This window comes from Oryza brachyantha, chromosome 11, assembly GCF_000231095.2.
Source record: "Oryza brachyantha chromosome 11, ObraRS2, whole genome shotgun sequence".
Lineage (NCBI taxonomy): Eukaryota > Viridiplantae > Streptophyta > Magnoliopsida > Poales > Poaceae > Oryza > Oryza brachyantha.
In genome coordinates this window covers 12,733,009-12,746,600 of record NC_023173.2, presented here as the reverse complement: position 1 = coordinate 12,746,600, position 13,592 = coordinate 12,733,009, and the positions used below count along the sequence as shown (strand labels likewise).

At 38.9% G+C, this 13,592-nt stretch overlaps 1 protein-coding gene and 1 non-coding gene across 3 annotated transcripts; both read right to left on the bottom strand.

The window, feature by feature from the left end:
• Window positions 1-2,156: 2,156 nt before the first annotated feature.
• On the bottom strand, window positions 2,157-2,228 carry TRNAP-AGG. The gene has a single exon. It is a non-coding gene; the product is annotated as a tRNA-Pro (tRNA).
• Window positions 2,229-2,488: 260 nt separating this feature from the next.
• LOC102716753 (obtusifoliol 14-alpha demethylase) lies at window positions 2,489-6,457 on the bottom strand. 2 transcript variants are annotated; one of them, XM_006664963.3, is made up of 3 exons: window positions 6,302-6,457; window positions 5,379-5,855; window positions 2,489-3,860 (listed from the first exon to the last, which is right to left on the bottom strand). In XM_006664963.3, exons 2-3 carry the CDS (start codon window positions 5,847-5,849, stop codon window positions 2,859-2,861), a joined length of 1,473 nt encoding a protein of 490 aa, XP_006665026.2. In that variant the 5' UTR covers window positions 5,850-5,855; window positions 6,302-6,457; the 3' UTR covers window positions 2,489-2,858. The 2 variants fall into 2 exon arrangements, with proteins under 2 accessions (XP_006665026.2, XP_015699017.2); XM_015843531.2 differs by lacking the exon at window positions 6,302-6,457 and adding an exon at window positions 5,940-5,960.
• Between the last annotated feature and the right edge of the window lie 7,135 nt (window positions 6,458-13,592).

Sequence of the window (13,592 nt, the reverse complement as noted above, 5' to 3'; positions counted from 1 at the left end):
GGGGTGCAAACAGATCAGATAATATTCGATTCGCTTCGAATCTGTCCGAGGTGAGGATAAGGTAAATGTTTTCAATATATTTAGTAGATACGAATGCAAATGTGGTATCAGTAATATCTTATAGTTGTGGATTATATGATACTTTATGCGGATTATCTTATACTGGTAGTTATTTTGTGGCTAATTTGACTTTTAGCCCATGCAACCACTTCAGCCTAAGTCCGATAAACGCTCAACGTTATAATTGAAGACCATAACTTGTGTGTCCTATGCTATATATCGTCCATAGTAACAATTTGCATCATACTAATTTGTTGTATTTGTATGGACTATGGTTTGTGGATAATTGGGCATCATGTAGTACTAATTTATTTACCATGTAGTGTTCGGGATATTTGTCGTTGCATTGTTGCCTACCATAGTGATGACTTAAAATTGTATTGATTGCATATGCGTGCACGCACGCGTGCCCCCACACACACATACAGACACATCAAATCCAATAATTTTAATATGCTTCTGAACTGGTTCCTCATGGCATCTGCCATGCAAAATAATCCGCTTCGTATCTGCATCCATACATCATCTACACTGACTCTAAATTCACTTAAAAATTATTGTTTAGGTTACCATATGATCACGGTTTGTCAGAATCCGATCCCTTTGCACCCCTGATTAGGAGTGGTTTAGTTTTGATTATTATTTTTAAAATAAAAGTTCCAAAAAAAATTAGTCTACAGAGCTGCAGATAAAAGGTATATTATAGAAAACAAATAAAAATATAATTATCATGAAATGTGTTAGCTATTCTTTTTAAGGAATATTTATCTTAATTTTATTTGATGCCATATGTGGCTATTTATATAAATTTAATTGTTTTTAAATATTATGAAGCTCAACTGATGATTTACGAAATTCATAATAAGAGTAATTAGAGTGGCAAATTCACCATTACTGCTTCTATCTTCTTCGAAAGGAGTGTTTATAAGTTATAACCTATCCTTTCTGTTAAGAAAATAATAAAACAAGTATATATAAGTAAGGTATCACATGTTAGATATGATATGTGTGGGTCCAACTCCCCATCGCCCATTTAACTAACTAAATCACTGGCAGCAGTAGTTTCTTTGATCATCTTAATTCCCATCGTTTGATCAATAATTCAATATATCCTCTACTAATCTTAGGCAAGAAAATCTCCACCACTAGCCCAAATGGTTACCTTGTGTTTGTGCTTTGAGCATGACCACAACCCACATGACCATCTGGCTAGTGCAACCAAAGCTCACACATGTGGGAGCAGTTGGATCTTATAGTGAGCCAAACCCAATGTTGGAGGACCAGCGTCTAATTATAAACTCCCTATATATTTTAATATAAAGCCGTGTCTAACCGTCTACTTTATCTATTTTATAAGGTTACACTGTTGACTTTTTTGGCATATGTTTGACCGTTTGTCTTATTTAAAAAATTATGTAATTATCACTTATTTTTTTATTGTGGTTGAATTTTCTACTAATTGTAGTTTAATAATAATTCACCTTTCCGAAAAAGTTAACGGTACAATAATACTCTATTATGAGGAAGTAAAATTTAGTCCTATATGTTGGTGATGGGGTGATATATTATTGCAAACTTTTTTTTTTCCAAATTTGTTGTATTATACATTTAGCTTGTTTGCAGTAAATTTCTTCGAAGTGTTGCAGGATAGTACACTTTTTTGTTTATCGCAGCGATTTCTTCATAATATTGCCATTAGCAATTAGCTTTGGCAGAGCTCTCCATTCCAAACGCTTCATCGTTTGTTTGAATTGGTCTCAAATTTTTATCTAAAAAGGGTTCAAAAAATGTGAGATAGAAGTATGTAGTTGAATAAAAACTTGCACTCCAAAAGCTTAGCCATTTGTTTGATTTGGTCTCCAAGTTTCTCTAAAAAATGCTTAGAAAATGTGAGACAGACATATATAGTTGAATAAAAACTAATGTGAGACAGACATAATGACACATATAGTTGAATATTTGATTTGGTCTCCAATTTTTCTCTAAAAAATGTTCAGAAAATGTGAGACAGACATATATATTTGAATAAAAACTAATGTGAGACAGACATATAAAGTTGAATAAAAACTGAAAAAAATGGAGTTGGCAAAAATGAGGGGGCATTCCGAGAATTGAACTCGGGACCTCTCGCACCCTAAGCGAGAATCATACCACTAGACCAAATGCCCTTCTATGTTAGCTCAAAATCCAAATTTACAATAAGAACAATGGCTCATTTTTAGAATGCCGTCACCACGCTGTGCTCTCGTGATGTGTTGGTGTTCACCGGCGAACCGCCGGCAGAAGAAGCTCCTGTCTTCTCCGGCGAGCTCGGATTATGCCCTACAACAGCTGGATGCTGTCTCCATTCAACATTTTCTCAAGACGGCAGCTACCAGTGCAGTCCAGATAATCTTGCCAGTGCAGAGCTCTCAGCCACAGAGAAACATAATTGCCACAGTTCTTATTGTCATGTCCATTACAGGGTATTATTAGTTCAGACTTCAAACCTTATGTCCAAAATCCGACTGAACGGACGAAGGCAAAGATTCAGTAGCAGAGGTACAAGCCAGGATGGTACAAGTCTAATAACACAAATCTTTGCCAAGAAGCCCAGACGCACAATGGTTGCAGATCAAGCTTGATTTTCATGGCAGGAAGCAAACCACAGGATGCTAAACGACTGAAAACACCCTACTACAAGCTGGAGCAGACAGATAGCAGAAACTTACACTGATCAAGTACTGACAGAAATGGAGAAGGAAAAAAAAACGAAAAACGCGAGAAGGATTACGGAATCCTAAGATTGAAGGTGGCGCCTAGTTGTCGACGACGAGCTTCCTCCGCTTGAAGTTGACCATCACCTCATTCTTGATGCCCACGACCATGGCGTTCCAGTTGGTCTCCGGGAACGGGGAGACCAGCTCGAACTCGAAGTTCCTAAGAAGGTGAGTCCATATCGCCTTGATCTGTAGGTAGGCGAAGGGCTCACCGAGGCAACCGTGCCTGCCGCCACCAAAGGAGATGTATGAGAAGGCGCCTGCAGCCTTGTCCTCTTCCCTGCCTAGTGCGAAGCGGTCAGGGTCATATGAGTCGGGGTTCTTGTAGATGTGAGGAAGCCTGTTGGCAAAGGCCGGAGATGTTGCGACGATGTGGCCCTTTGGGATGTCAAACTCTTTGCCCTCCCTTGTTGTCACGGAGAAGTCAAAGTGTGACTGGCGAAGCAACATGATTAGAGGCGGGTGAAGCCGGAGCGCCTCCTTGATGCACCTGTAGAGGACATCCATCTCAGCCAAGATGTCATGGTCAATCTTGTCTCCGTGCCTCTTCATGACCTCCTTCTGCTCCTCTACAGCCGCCGCGAAGTACTGCTTGAACCGAAGCATATATGCTCCAGTCCAGGTTGAGGTGATTGAGCTAGTGTGCTGTCCAGCAAATAGAGCTGCAATAAGTAGCCCAGTTATTTCACCTTCTGTTGTTGAGCGGCCATTCTTGTACTTCGAATCAATGAAGCATTGCAGCATGTCTTCCTCAGTATGTCCAGAGGCCTTGCGGGACTTGATGATGGTGGCGAAGATGTCCTTCAACCGCTGCCGTGCCCGGTCACGGCGGCGGTGTGCAGGAATTGGAAGGTAGGGGAAGATGACACTGACTGGCTGCATCCCATTGTCCAGATCATGGAAGAGAGCCGAGACATCATCAAAGAGCTTTTCTCGCACCTCCCTCCCGAGCAAGCACCGACTAGCAGTCAGTATGATAAGATGCTCCAGCTCATACTTCAAATCCACAGTTCCACTTTCTCCCCACTTAGAGAAGTACTCCTGTAGGCAACATTGCAATGCAGATAAGATTAATTATCCCAGAAGTATGGTAAGGTATGATGATTGATGGAAACAGACACAACATAGTGAAAAAGGCTGAGTAAACAATATTTATCCTAACACGCTATGTAAACACGAACATATCACTGTCATGATGCTGAGTGTTCATCAACCCTAATGTCGAGCAACTTACATAAACATGTTCTGTGCCATTTATTCATAAAGACTTTTGAGTATTTATTATTATGTGAAAAGTAAGCAGGAAAATAATTTATATGAATAAATTGTGCAAGCTTTCTGCAATGGTGCAAAAATAATTAGACCAAACCATGTTTTTTTGAACAAGTATGAATGAGATTAAGTCAGCGTGATGAAATTGTAATGACAAAGGAAACGAAATGCCACACAATGCACATGTCCTGCAGCATGCATCTAGCAGTAGACTGTATTTAACAAAAGAATGCAACACCAATTGAAAGAAATGAAATGCTGCACAATAGAAATGACATACTTTAGTCAGATACAAGAATGTTAGTTGGAAAAGAATGCAAACATTTTATTAATGGCATCCAAATTTAACTTGACACAGCAAGGTCTAGCTTATCTACAGTCAACCAAAAATTGAAGGTCTTTGGGCATCAGTTTGGTAAATATAGTGCTGTTGTGACTAACAAATTATGTTGCTGGTGTGGACATTAATAACTTAAAGAATTTCATAAAAATATTTAAAGAGAAGAAAAAATCACATAAAAACAGTACAAATAAGGAAAGCCAAAAAAAAAAGTCAGAACAGCAAAAGGCAGCTTTAATCGATGAAATTAGAAATAGAACAAAAAAGATGTCTAAGCTTTATTCTAAAGAACAAATTCACTAAACAAAAGGGCGGCAGCAAAATGCATAAAACAAGGACAAAGTTGTCTCTCTGGAGAAATCGATAACAGCATAGCACGTATGCCACTAGAAAAACTGGTGACAGCATAGCGCATATACCAATATTTTTAGATTTGAGAGAAAAAAAGACAAAAAGGTGATGAAGGCAGCCACGTACTACTTCCAAGAAAGTTGCACAACAGTCATACAGAAACATTCAGAAGGGATTAGATTCATCCATCCAGTGTGCTCTTCACACACGCAACTGGTCAACTATAGGTGGTTTAATACAGACCATGACACCAACATGTTGAGTAACCAAATGGGATTGATCGACAAGTGACAACTACGTATACTAGGCATTAGCTTTGGTTAACTAAATGAAGCTGAATATTAGACAAAAAATCCTAGCAAAAATTGGCATACCAGCACATTCAGACATACCAAGATTCTTCATCCTTCGTCTAAGGGCTAACCACAAGTTTAATTAATGCAAAATGATCACAAAATTGGTATTCAAAACAAATTTAGCACACATTAGCCTACACATTCATGTTTCATATATCCAAGAACATGCATCTCATCTCAAGCCACTAGCAATCCATCCTGATAGCTCTTACTGAAGCTGAGAGTGGCAAGAATTCTCACCTCAGCCTCGGCAACCATCTGATCGACATAGCTGCGGAGCTTGTTTGCACGGAGCGCCTCGGTGAAGAACCTGAACTGCTCCTGCCGGACGGAGTAGTCGACGTCGAAGACGACGCCGGGGCCGAAGGTGGGGACGTTGAACTTGTAGACCTCCTGCTGGCTCATCTCCGACTCGTTCCCCTTGAAGAACTGCGCCGACACCTCGGGGCCGATGAGGAAGGTGATCTTGCGGTTGATGATGGGGACGGTGAAGACGCTGCCGAGGCGGGCGTACTCCTGCCGGATCATCGGGATGGGCCCGCGCATGAACCGGAGCAGGCCGCCGACGAACGGCGCCGCCGGGATGGTCGGCGGCACGCGCTTGCCGCCGCCGCCGAAGGACCGCAGCAGCAGCCGGATGAAGACGGCGGTCGCCACCACCAGCGCCGCGCCGGCGATGAGCCTCTGCTGGCTGTCCGCGAGATCCATCATCGTCGTCTGCTCCACCAATGACAACACCCATCCCAATCGATTAGATCATCACAAAAACGAAAGTACAGAAAAGAAAAAGAAAAAAAAAACCAAGATTCTCCCAGCCTCGTTCGCATCGAAGACGGTAGAGAAGAACACGAATGCAGCATCAACAACATCAAAAAAAGGGGAAAAAAACACATTTCTCCTCCTCTGCTCAATCGACAATGCGGCCGGCACAAATGCTGGCCATCTTCCATCACAGAAAAAAAAAGTTCGCTACTTCTATAAAAAATAAAAAAAATTCCAGATCGGAGAGAAGGCCCGGAAATTCCTGCGAGCTGCGTGCGGGGCAGAAGGATCCCGGGCGCGTCTCGGGGCAGGATCGTATTAGCACAGAGGGGAAGAAATCAAGAAACGGCCAGATCCGATCTCGGATCGAGACGAGATCGAGAGAGAGAGAGACAGTACACCTCTTCCTCCTCCTCCTCGTCCGCTTCTCCTCCTCCGGTGTGGGGCGTGGGAGTGAGAGAGTGGAGGGGGAGTGCGGGCGGTTTATATAAGCGCGAAGATTCCAGCGAGAGGCGAGGGTGGTGGGGAGGTTTTACGGGGGGCGGAAACCGGGGCAGGGGAGGATGGGGAGGAGGAGGAGGAGGGGAGGATTCGCCGGGGAAGGAGGAGCGGAGCGGAGGATGGCTGGGGGTGGGGTGGGGCCCGCCTAGGCTGCTCAGTGTCTCGCTGGCTGTCAGTAGTACCCCGCGCGCGCGCACGCACGACCGCATGTGATGTGGGGTGCACGAGCATCTCCACGGCAAGCGTGGCGTGGTGAAATGCGGGATCGTCTGCGGGTGGGGTGGGTGGGTGGTGGAGGTCCCTCTCGCTCGCCGGCGACGGTGAAGGCGACGACGGCTGCAGGTGACCGTGCTGCCGCGCACGTCAGTCGGGCATGCACCTTGCATGTTCTTACCGATCTTTTGCTTTTTATGGACAAATTTAAACGATATCTTTGTAAACGTTAATTTATAAATAAAACGTTTATATATATTCTTAGTGATTTAGAAATCAAAATAAAAAAACAAGCTGTGGTAAAAAAATTTCAAAAATCAACTCTAAATTTTAGGTTAAAAATTTAAATTTTGACCTATAAACGTTACATTATAAACATAACTAGAAATAAAAAGATAAAGACAGCAGTCTCACACGTTATTATCGTGCATAATGAAACAGTGTGTTGGAGTACAGGCAAACGTTGTTTTTCCTTGGTTCCATGATATCCATAATGTGATTTATTTTTTTTCTAAACAAACCAACGCACAGTCGTGCCAAATTCAATGAAATATAGTAAAAACAAATACAATACTATAGGCCTAGAAGGCTATAACAAAAATAAATAAATAAAAGTAAACCACTTCGGTGGCACTATCAAAGCCGATACACCATAATAGAAAAATGCTATTGTAAAATAGGCCTAGAAGGTTATAAAAAAAGATAGCATATGTACGATTTCGCACAATTATAATGACATCTTTGTAATTTTTCCAAAAAATTAAGATAAACCACTTCGGTGGCACTATCAAAGCCCATACGCCACAATAGAAAAAAACTATTGTAAAATAAGCCTAGAAGGCTATAACAAAAAAATTAAGATAAACCACCACACTTCGGTGGCACTATCAAAACCCATACATCACAGTAAAAAAAGCTATTGTAAAAAAACCAAAACTAAAAAGACTGAATCGAACTGACCAAAACAAAAAATATGGTCACTAGTTCGGACTAAGCGAAAAAACGAACTAATATAAACAACAGTGCAGCAAAGCCCAATAGCCCATATAATATATATATCAATTATATGTGCGTATTGTGATATGCTGTCATATTCATTTATTGATCTATAAAAAAAGACATAAAAGAGGGGAGGTATTGTCAATTTTTTTTTCAATTCCAATCTTTTCTTGTTTGCAACCTAAGTTTATCAAATCTCGGCCATGACCGAAACTGAAACCGAATTGGTGGATCCTGACATTTTCCCAACTAATTTCCGTCCTGGATTTGTTATAAACGTTTTTTCCCAGTGACCGAAGTAACCGAATGCTCACCCCTACCCAACACCTCCAAACAATTGACGAAACTTGCGGTCTTCTGGGCATCATCACTAGCAAGAAGGGTTGCAAAAGTACAGGATGTGAATTGAGAAGATTCATGCATCTCGCATACAGAGAAGCGCCATTTCAACTATCTAGAGGTTGAAAAGGTAAGAAACAAAATCTTTAAAGTGACATATCCAAGGAGGATACGACATCGTAACTGCCATATGAAAGTGCATCTAGTATCCTCGGTGTTTATTTTGGTGATTAATAACAATTAACTAGGATGGACTAACATGTTTTAAGAGTTTGGTAGTAGTATAAGCTTTGGTCCTTCAAGATGAGATGTTTGCAAAATTGCACAAAATGTTCTCCAAGACTCAAGACAAGATGGGCCATGGAGATCTCTCTAGATTATTATTTTTTTCTTGTCTTTGAATCTTAGAAAATGTCATACTATGAAAATGGATGTTACACTAAAGCCTAGAAAGAATGCAAGTGCTCTATTTGGGGTGTGTGAGCTCTTCATTTGATTTCTAAACGAACTATTTTTTCACAGTTTAACGGAAGTTCCGTTGAGTAGTAACGGAAGCTCCGTTCTAGGCCAAAACCGTTCTGTTTGTTTATATCGAGAAAATTAACAAAAGTTCAAGGTTCTAACGGAACTTCTGTTGTGGCTCAAAACGGTTCTGTTCAGTTCTGTTGAGAAAATTAACGAATGTTTCATTATGGCTCAAAGCCATTCTATTGGGTTCTGTTTAGAAAATTAACGGAAGTTTCATTAGGTTCTAACGAACCGTTCTGTTCATTTCATATGTATTTCAAGAGCCAACTCTCTATTTCTTTTGTCTATCTCCTAAACATGTACAAAGGTGTAATATAATTAATGTATAAACTCATTATTTTACTTTCTCTACAATTATGTGAAACTGTTAAACCTAATGACTTTACCTTTTCCATACACTATCATCATTAGTTCCTCCTTCGACCGATAATGTTCCAAAAACACCTAATTACCTTTTCTCTTCTCTTTTGTTCTATTTATTTGAAATCTTATAATCTTAACCAATGTTAGTGTGTGTAGTAAATATGAGTTTAGGTGTATTTTTTGAAGTGCTGTGAGCATTGTGTTTGAGATTGTCTCTGTAAGATGTTTTCTTTTTTTTGGCAAATAGCCTCCTTCTAATTCAGCTTGGCTTAAAATTACCCCCTTCATCATTGCTCATACGTTCTTGTAGTTCTTTTCTGCACATTCTATATGACCTATTGCATGTCATGTTTCAATGTTCAATGTGATTATGAAGCCTACTATATCAGTTAACTCTGGCCTGATGGGAACATAGACAGTTAATTAAGTATATATTTAAGTTGGACACACTCCGTAAGTATGGCCTCAAGCAGATATCCTTCCCCAATGACATAATGTCACGTCCAGCTCATCTTCTCCACCTTATATTTGCCATATAAAACCTAATAAGGAAAACACAACAAGCCATCATCTAGTGATCTTGATCAGGCCTAACTGGCATGCATGACAACCACAACTCCTCTCAGTCTATTCGTATTCATATGTGCGTGTGAGGGTCATTGGCCACGAGAATACGTGAGTCACAGCAATATAGAGCAATCTTCAAACCTAAGTGAATTAGGAGGGGTATTACACCAAATTAATTATAGAGGAATGTCAAACTAAAATAAAATTTGGAGGAGGGTCTGCAATTTTCTCAGAATTAAATAAATTCAAACGGTGAAAAACAAAAAAAACGTTATAATAAATTTATGTTTCATATATCATGCTAAAATAAATGAACAGTTAAAACTACTTTAGCAAAGTTTTAAATAAAATTATGTTTGTATTTAAATCCCAGTACTACCTGACTCTGTTTGTAGGCCCATGTTAGATATCTATTATGGATTTTGGATTTTTGTAGGCACACATCCCAAACTTATAAACAATGTTTTGTGTGCAAACATTTTCTATACAAATAATATCATCTTTGTGGAGCAATTTTTCAACTTCATATTAGCTAAATCATTCATTTATATCCTCTAATAGATATCACAAAAACAAGAGAATCCTTCACTATAAGCTATCTCAAACTGGCCATAGTAGAAGGTAAGTCATGTAGCTAGCTAGAACTAGAAAGAAATTGCCATGGTAATGGTACTTAATTTGCATATTTTACATCTCATCTACATGCTTTCAAAGATCACATTGTGTCGTCAAAAATAGTCAAGACCAAATTAATGCCCGTCTTTTTAATAAATCAAGCCGGACCACCTCCAACTCAACGTGTCAGTAGTTTCATTTTTGTTTTGTTACCATCATATGCCTTTGGTAGTTATCACCTTCCATGTGCACATCCTTTATAAAAAAATCAGATGAACTGACCTAATTCCAAGCCACTCCTAAATTAACTCAAGTGACAGTCACATGACTTGATTTCGATATATTCTCATGATCTATCCAGGATAATCCAAAACCTAGACACATAAGTAATGCATTTTCTTATCAATGGATTGATTATTGATCATCCAGTGGCTACTCAAAAACAAGTTTTACAGATGAGTAGTGCAGGTAAAATACAAGAAGGCTGAGAAGCTGTAAACCACAATACCGCAGGGGCCAACAGTATAGTGCTTTGATGAACTGGATCATATATATGTTCTGAAAGCTGATTAAGAGCCTGTTTGGGGAGCTTTTTCTAGCTGTAGCTTTTGGAAAAAGCTGCTTCTGTCAGAAGCTGCCCCAAACGGTTCATAGCTTCTGAGAATATGTAGTTACAGGTTCTGAAAAATGAACTAAAAATCGAGAAGCCGGAAGCTAGGTTTAAGAGCTTTTTCAGATTCTCAAAAGTTGGCTACCAAACAGCTGCTTCTCAGAATCTAAAGCTTGCCAAACAGGCCCTAAGCTAAGGTAATTAGCTGTTGAATCAGCAGAAGAGAGCAGATCAGAAGCTGTACAGGGCAAAAAGGAGGCCAAAGAGACAAAGTAGCTTTCGTGACAAGAACATGTGAGTGGTTTAACACTTGCAACTTGCAATGTGTGTGCTATATGGATCGGCCGCATTGGAGTAGCATCTCGCAGCCTTTTTTTTTCATTTTTTGAGGTGAAGCTGTTATCAAGGTCCCTGTTCCGCTGATGCAACAGTCATAGGAATGGTCAACAAAAATCTTTAAGCAATAGTTGCATTCGAAAACACAACCATGCCGCTACAATAACTTCAAAATTACAATGGAACTTATTGGGGGTGATTATTTCTTTTTTAATGAAATTGAAAAACAATTTATTAATAAAACTTTTATTTATGAATAATTTATTAACGATTTAAAAGCCAAGTCTAGAAAATAAACTATAATAAAAAATTCTTAAAACCTACTCTAAATTAAAGGTTAAATTTTAAATTTTGGCTATAAGTAAGACTGATGCTAATTTTTCTTTCTTTTTCAATGAAAGAGTCAACTCCACATACAACCCATTAGCATCAATATCAGATTGTTAATGGCCTAAAAGTTGAAATACAAGATAAACATGTACCCATATAGATACGAGACGTAAAAAATAAAATTTAATTTAGCGCACATACTCAGGTGTAGAATATAGGGTGGGACAGCTAGGGCTTAAGCCATAGGCTTAGCTCTGTATATAATCACATTTATATCTTATCAGATGTAAAAAATAAAATTTAATTTAGCGCACATACTCAGGTGTAGAATAAAGGGTGGGGCAGCTAGGGCTTAAGCCATAGGCTTAGCTCTGTATATAATCACATTTATATCTTATCAAATTTACTATGTAATGGTGAGCTCGAGCATGAGGATCGAGGCCTTTGGGTCCACATGGAAGGTGGTGTTCCAGCAAACTTAAAGTTTGGCAAAGGCTTGGAAAAGGTCAAGCATGTTGTTTTAGAGTTGAATGAGTGATTCGTTATGGAAGGTAGCACTTGGAAGTTGAGTAAACAGGGACCGGTTTCTCTAGGAGAGAGGTAATATATGGTGAGGAGATATGACATAGGGTGAGGGAGCTTGGGCTTGGACAAAGGATAGGAAGAAGAGGATGAAGGATCCTTTTAGAGCGAGGTGGAGGGGATTGACGCCAAGTACTCCCTCTTTCTTTAAATGTTTGACGCCGTTGACTTTTTTATATATGTTTGACTATTCGTCTTATTAAAAAATTACATAATTATTAATTATTTTTATATCATTTTATTTATTGTTAAATATACTTTTATGTATATAAATAGCTTTACATATTGATAAAAAAATTTGAATAAGACAAATAGTCAAACGTTCATAAGAAAGTCAACGGCGTCAAACATTTAGGGACGGAGACAGTAGTTTAATAGCTGGCCCTAAATGCCATGGAGGAAGTGCAGCCACTACAGTTACTCCTATTTTGATTGAAGCCATGCAATATAGTTTTGCGAACTAGAAGTGGAAGCAACATAAAATGCTGAGAAGGTGAATTGAAGACCACACTCCCATCCATTTTTCTTCTATCCGTTCTGAAATCTTGGGATGAGATTCTTATAAGGGGTGGATTTGTAGCACCTAGAAATTCACAACAAATAAAAATCATTTAAAATTTTAAAATGGAATCCTGGAAACTATTAAAAAAACTTAAAAGAAAGTTGATCAAACCATAAAATACATCTAAGAAGAAATTCAATATATTTTAGAATATTTTTCTTAAATTTCCCATGCTCTAAACCTGTTAATTAACTTTTACTTAAATTTTCTGAGCATTCTAAGTATGATTAATCAACAAAAAAATATTAGAGTTAATTTCTATACGAAGAAAAACTTTAAAATGAATCCTTACCTATGAATTAGAATGCAGTCAATGAGCTAAGCTTGAGTGAGCTTACCCATCTAGGCTCGAGCTCCATACAAACTCGGGTCGAGCTCCAGCCAAGCTAGCCTAGTTCCTACTGCGAGTTTAGAGAGACAGGCTCAAGCTCGGATCAGCTTAATTTCCTGAATTCAGCTCATGCGTCTTCAAGAAAACAGCGGAGATGAGGGCAGATAACAGTGGACTCGTGTTGATTTTTTTAACATGATCTAACTACTACTAGCCCTAGTATTAATAAAGCTATAGAACTACATATTAAGTGGCTTGAAGCTACACGCCATTCTCTATTACCCATTATTTGGCCTGTAGCTTTTTGTTTGATGGGAGGCAGCACACAGGTTCTGGAGGAAGAATGTCTAGAGAGTGGAGTAATGAGAGAGAGTGTGTGCATAGGTTAGCGTATAAGACCATTCTCAATGTAAGTTTTATAAACACGATTACCTATATTGACATATCATCTAAAAATATTTAAAAATAGAATAAAACACTTCTCTCCCAATGCATAGTTTTATCTATTGTTATTTCATAGGTTACAGGTAAGACGTAAACTATCTATATAACTGTGCATACAAGATTTTATCTCCATAAAACTCATTTCATCTCTTTCTTCATTAATACGTTGTCACATCATCAAAATTATCTACGTGGCATCCTATTTATTTCCCATAAAACTCTCACTGAGACTGGCCTAAGCACACAACACGCATAGCAATTCAAGCCACAAAGAAAGCGAAAGGAGAAAAAAATAGCTGTGTCAATTAAGTAGATAATCGAGTGATCTATAGGGTCTGTTTAATTAACAAAGCTTTTGGGTGATGAAACTTC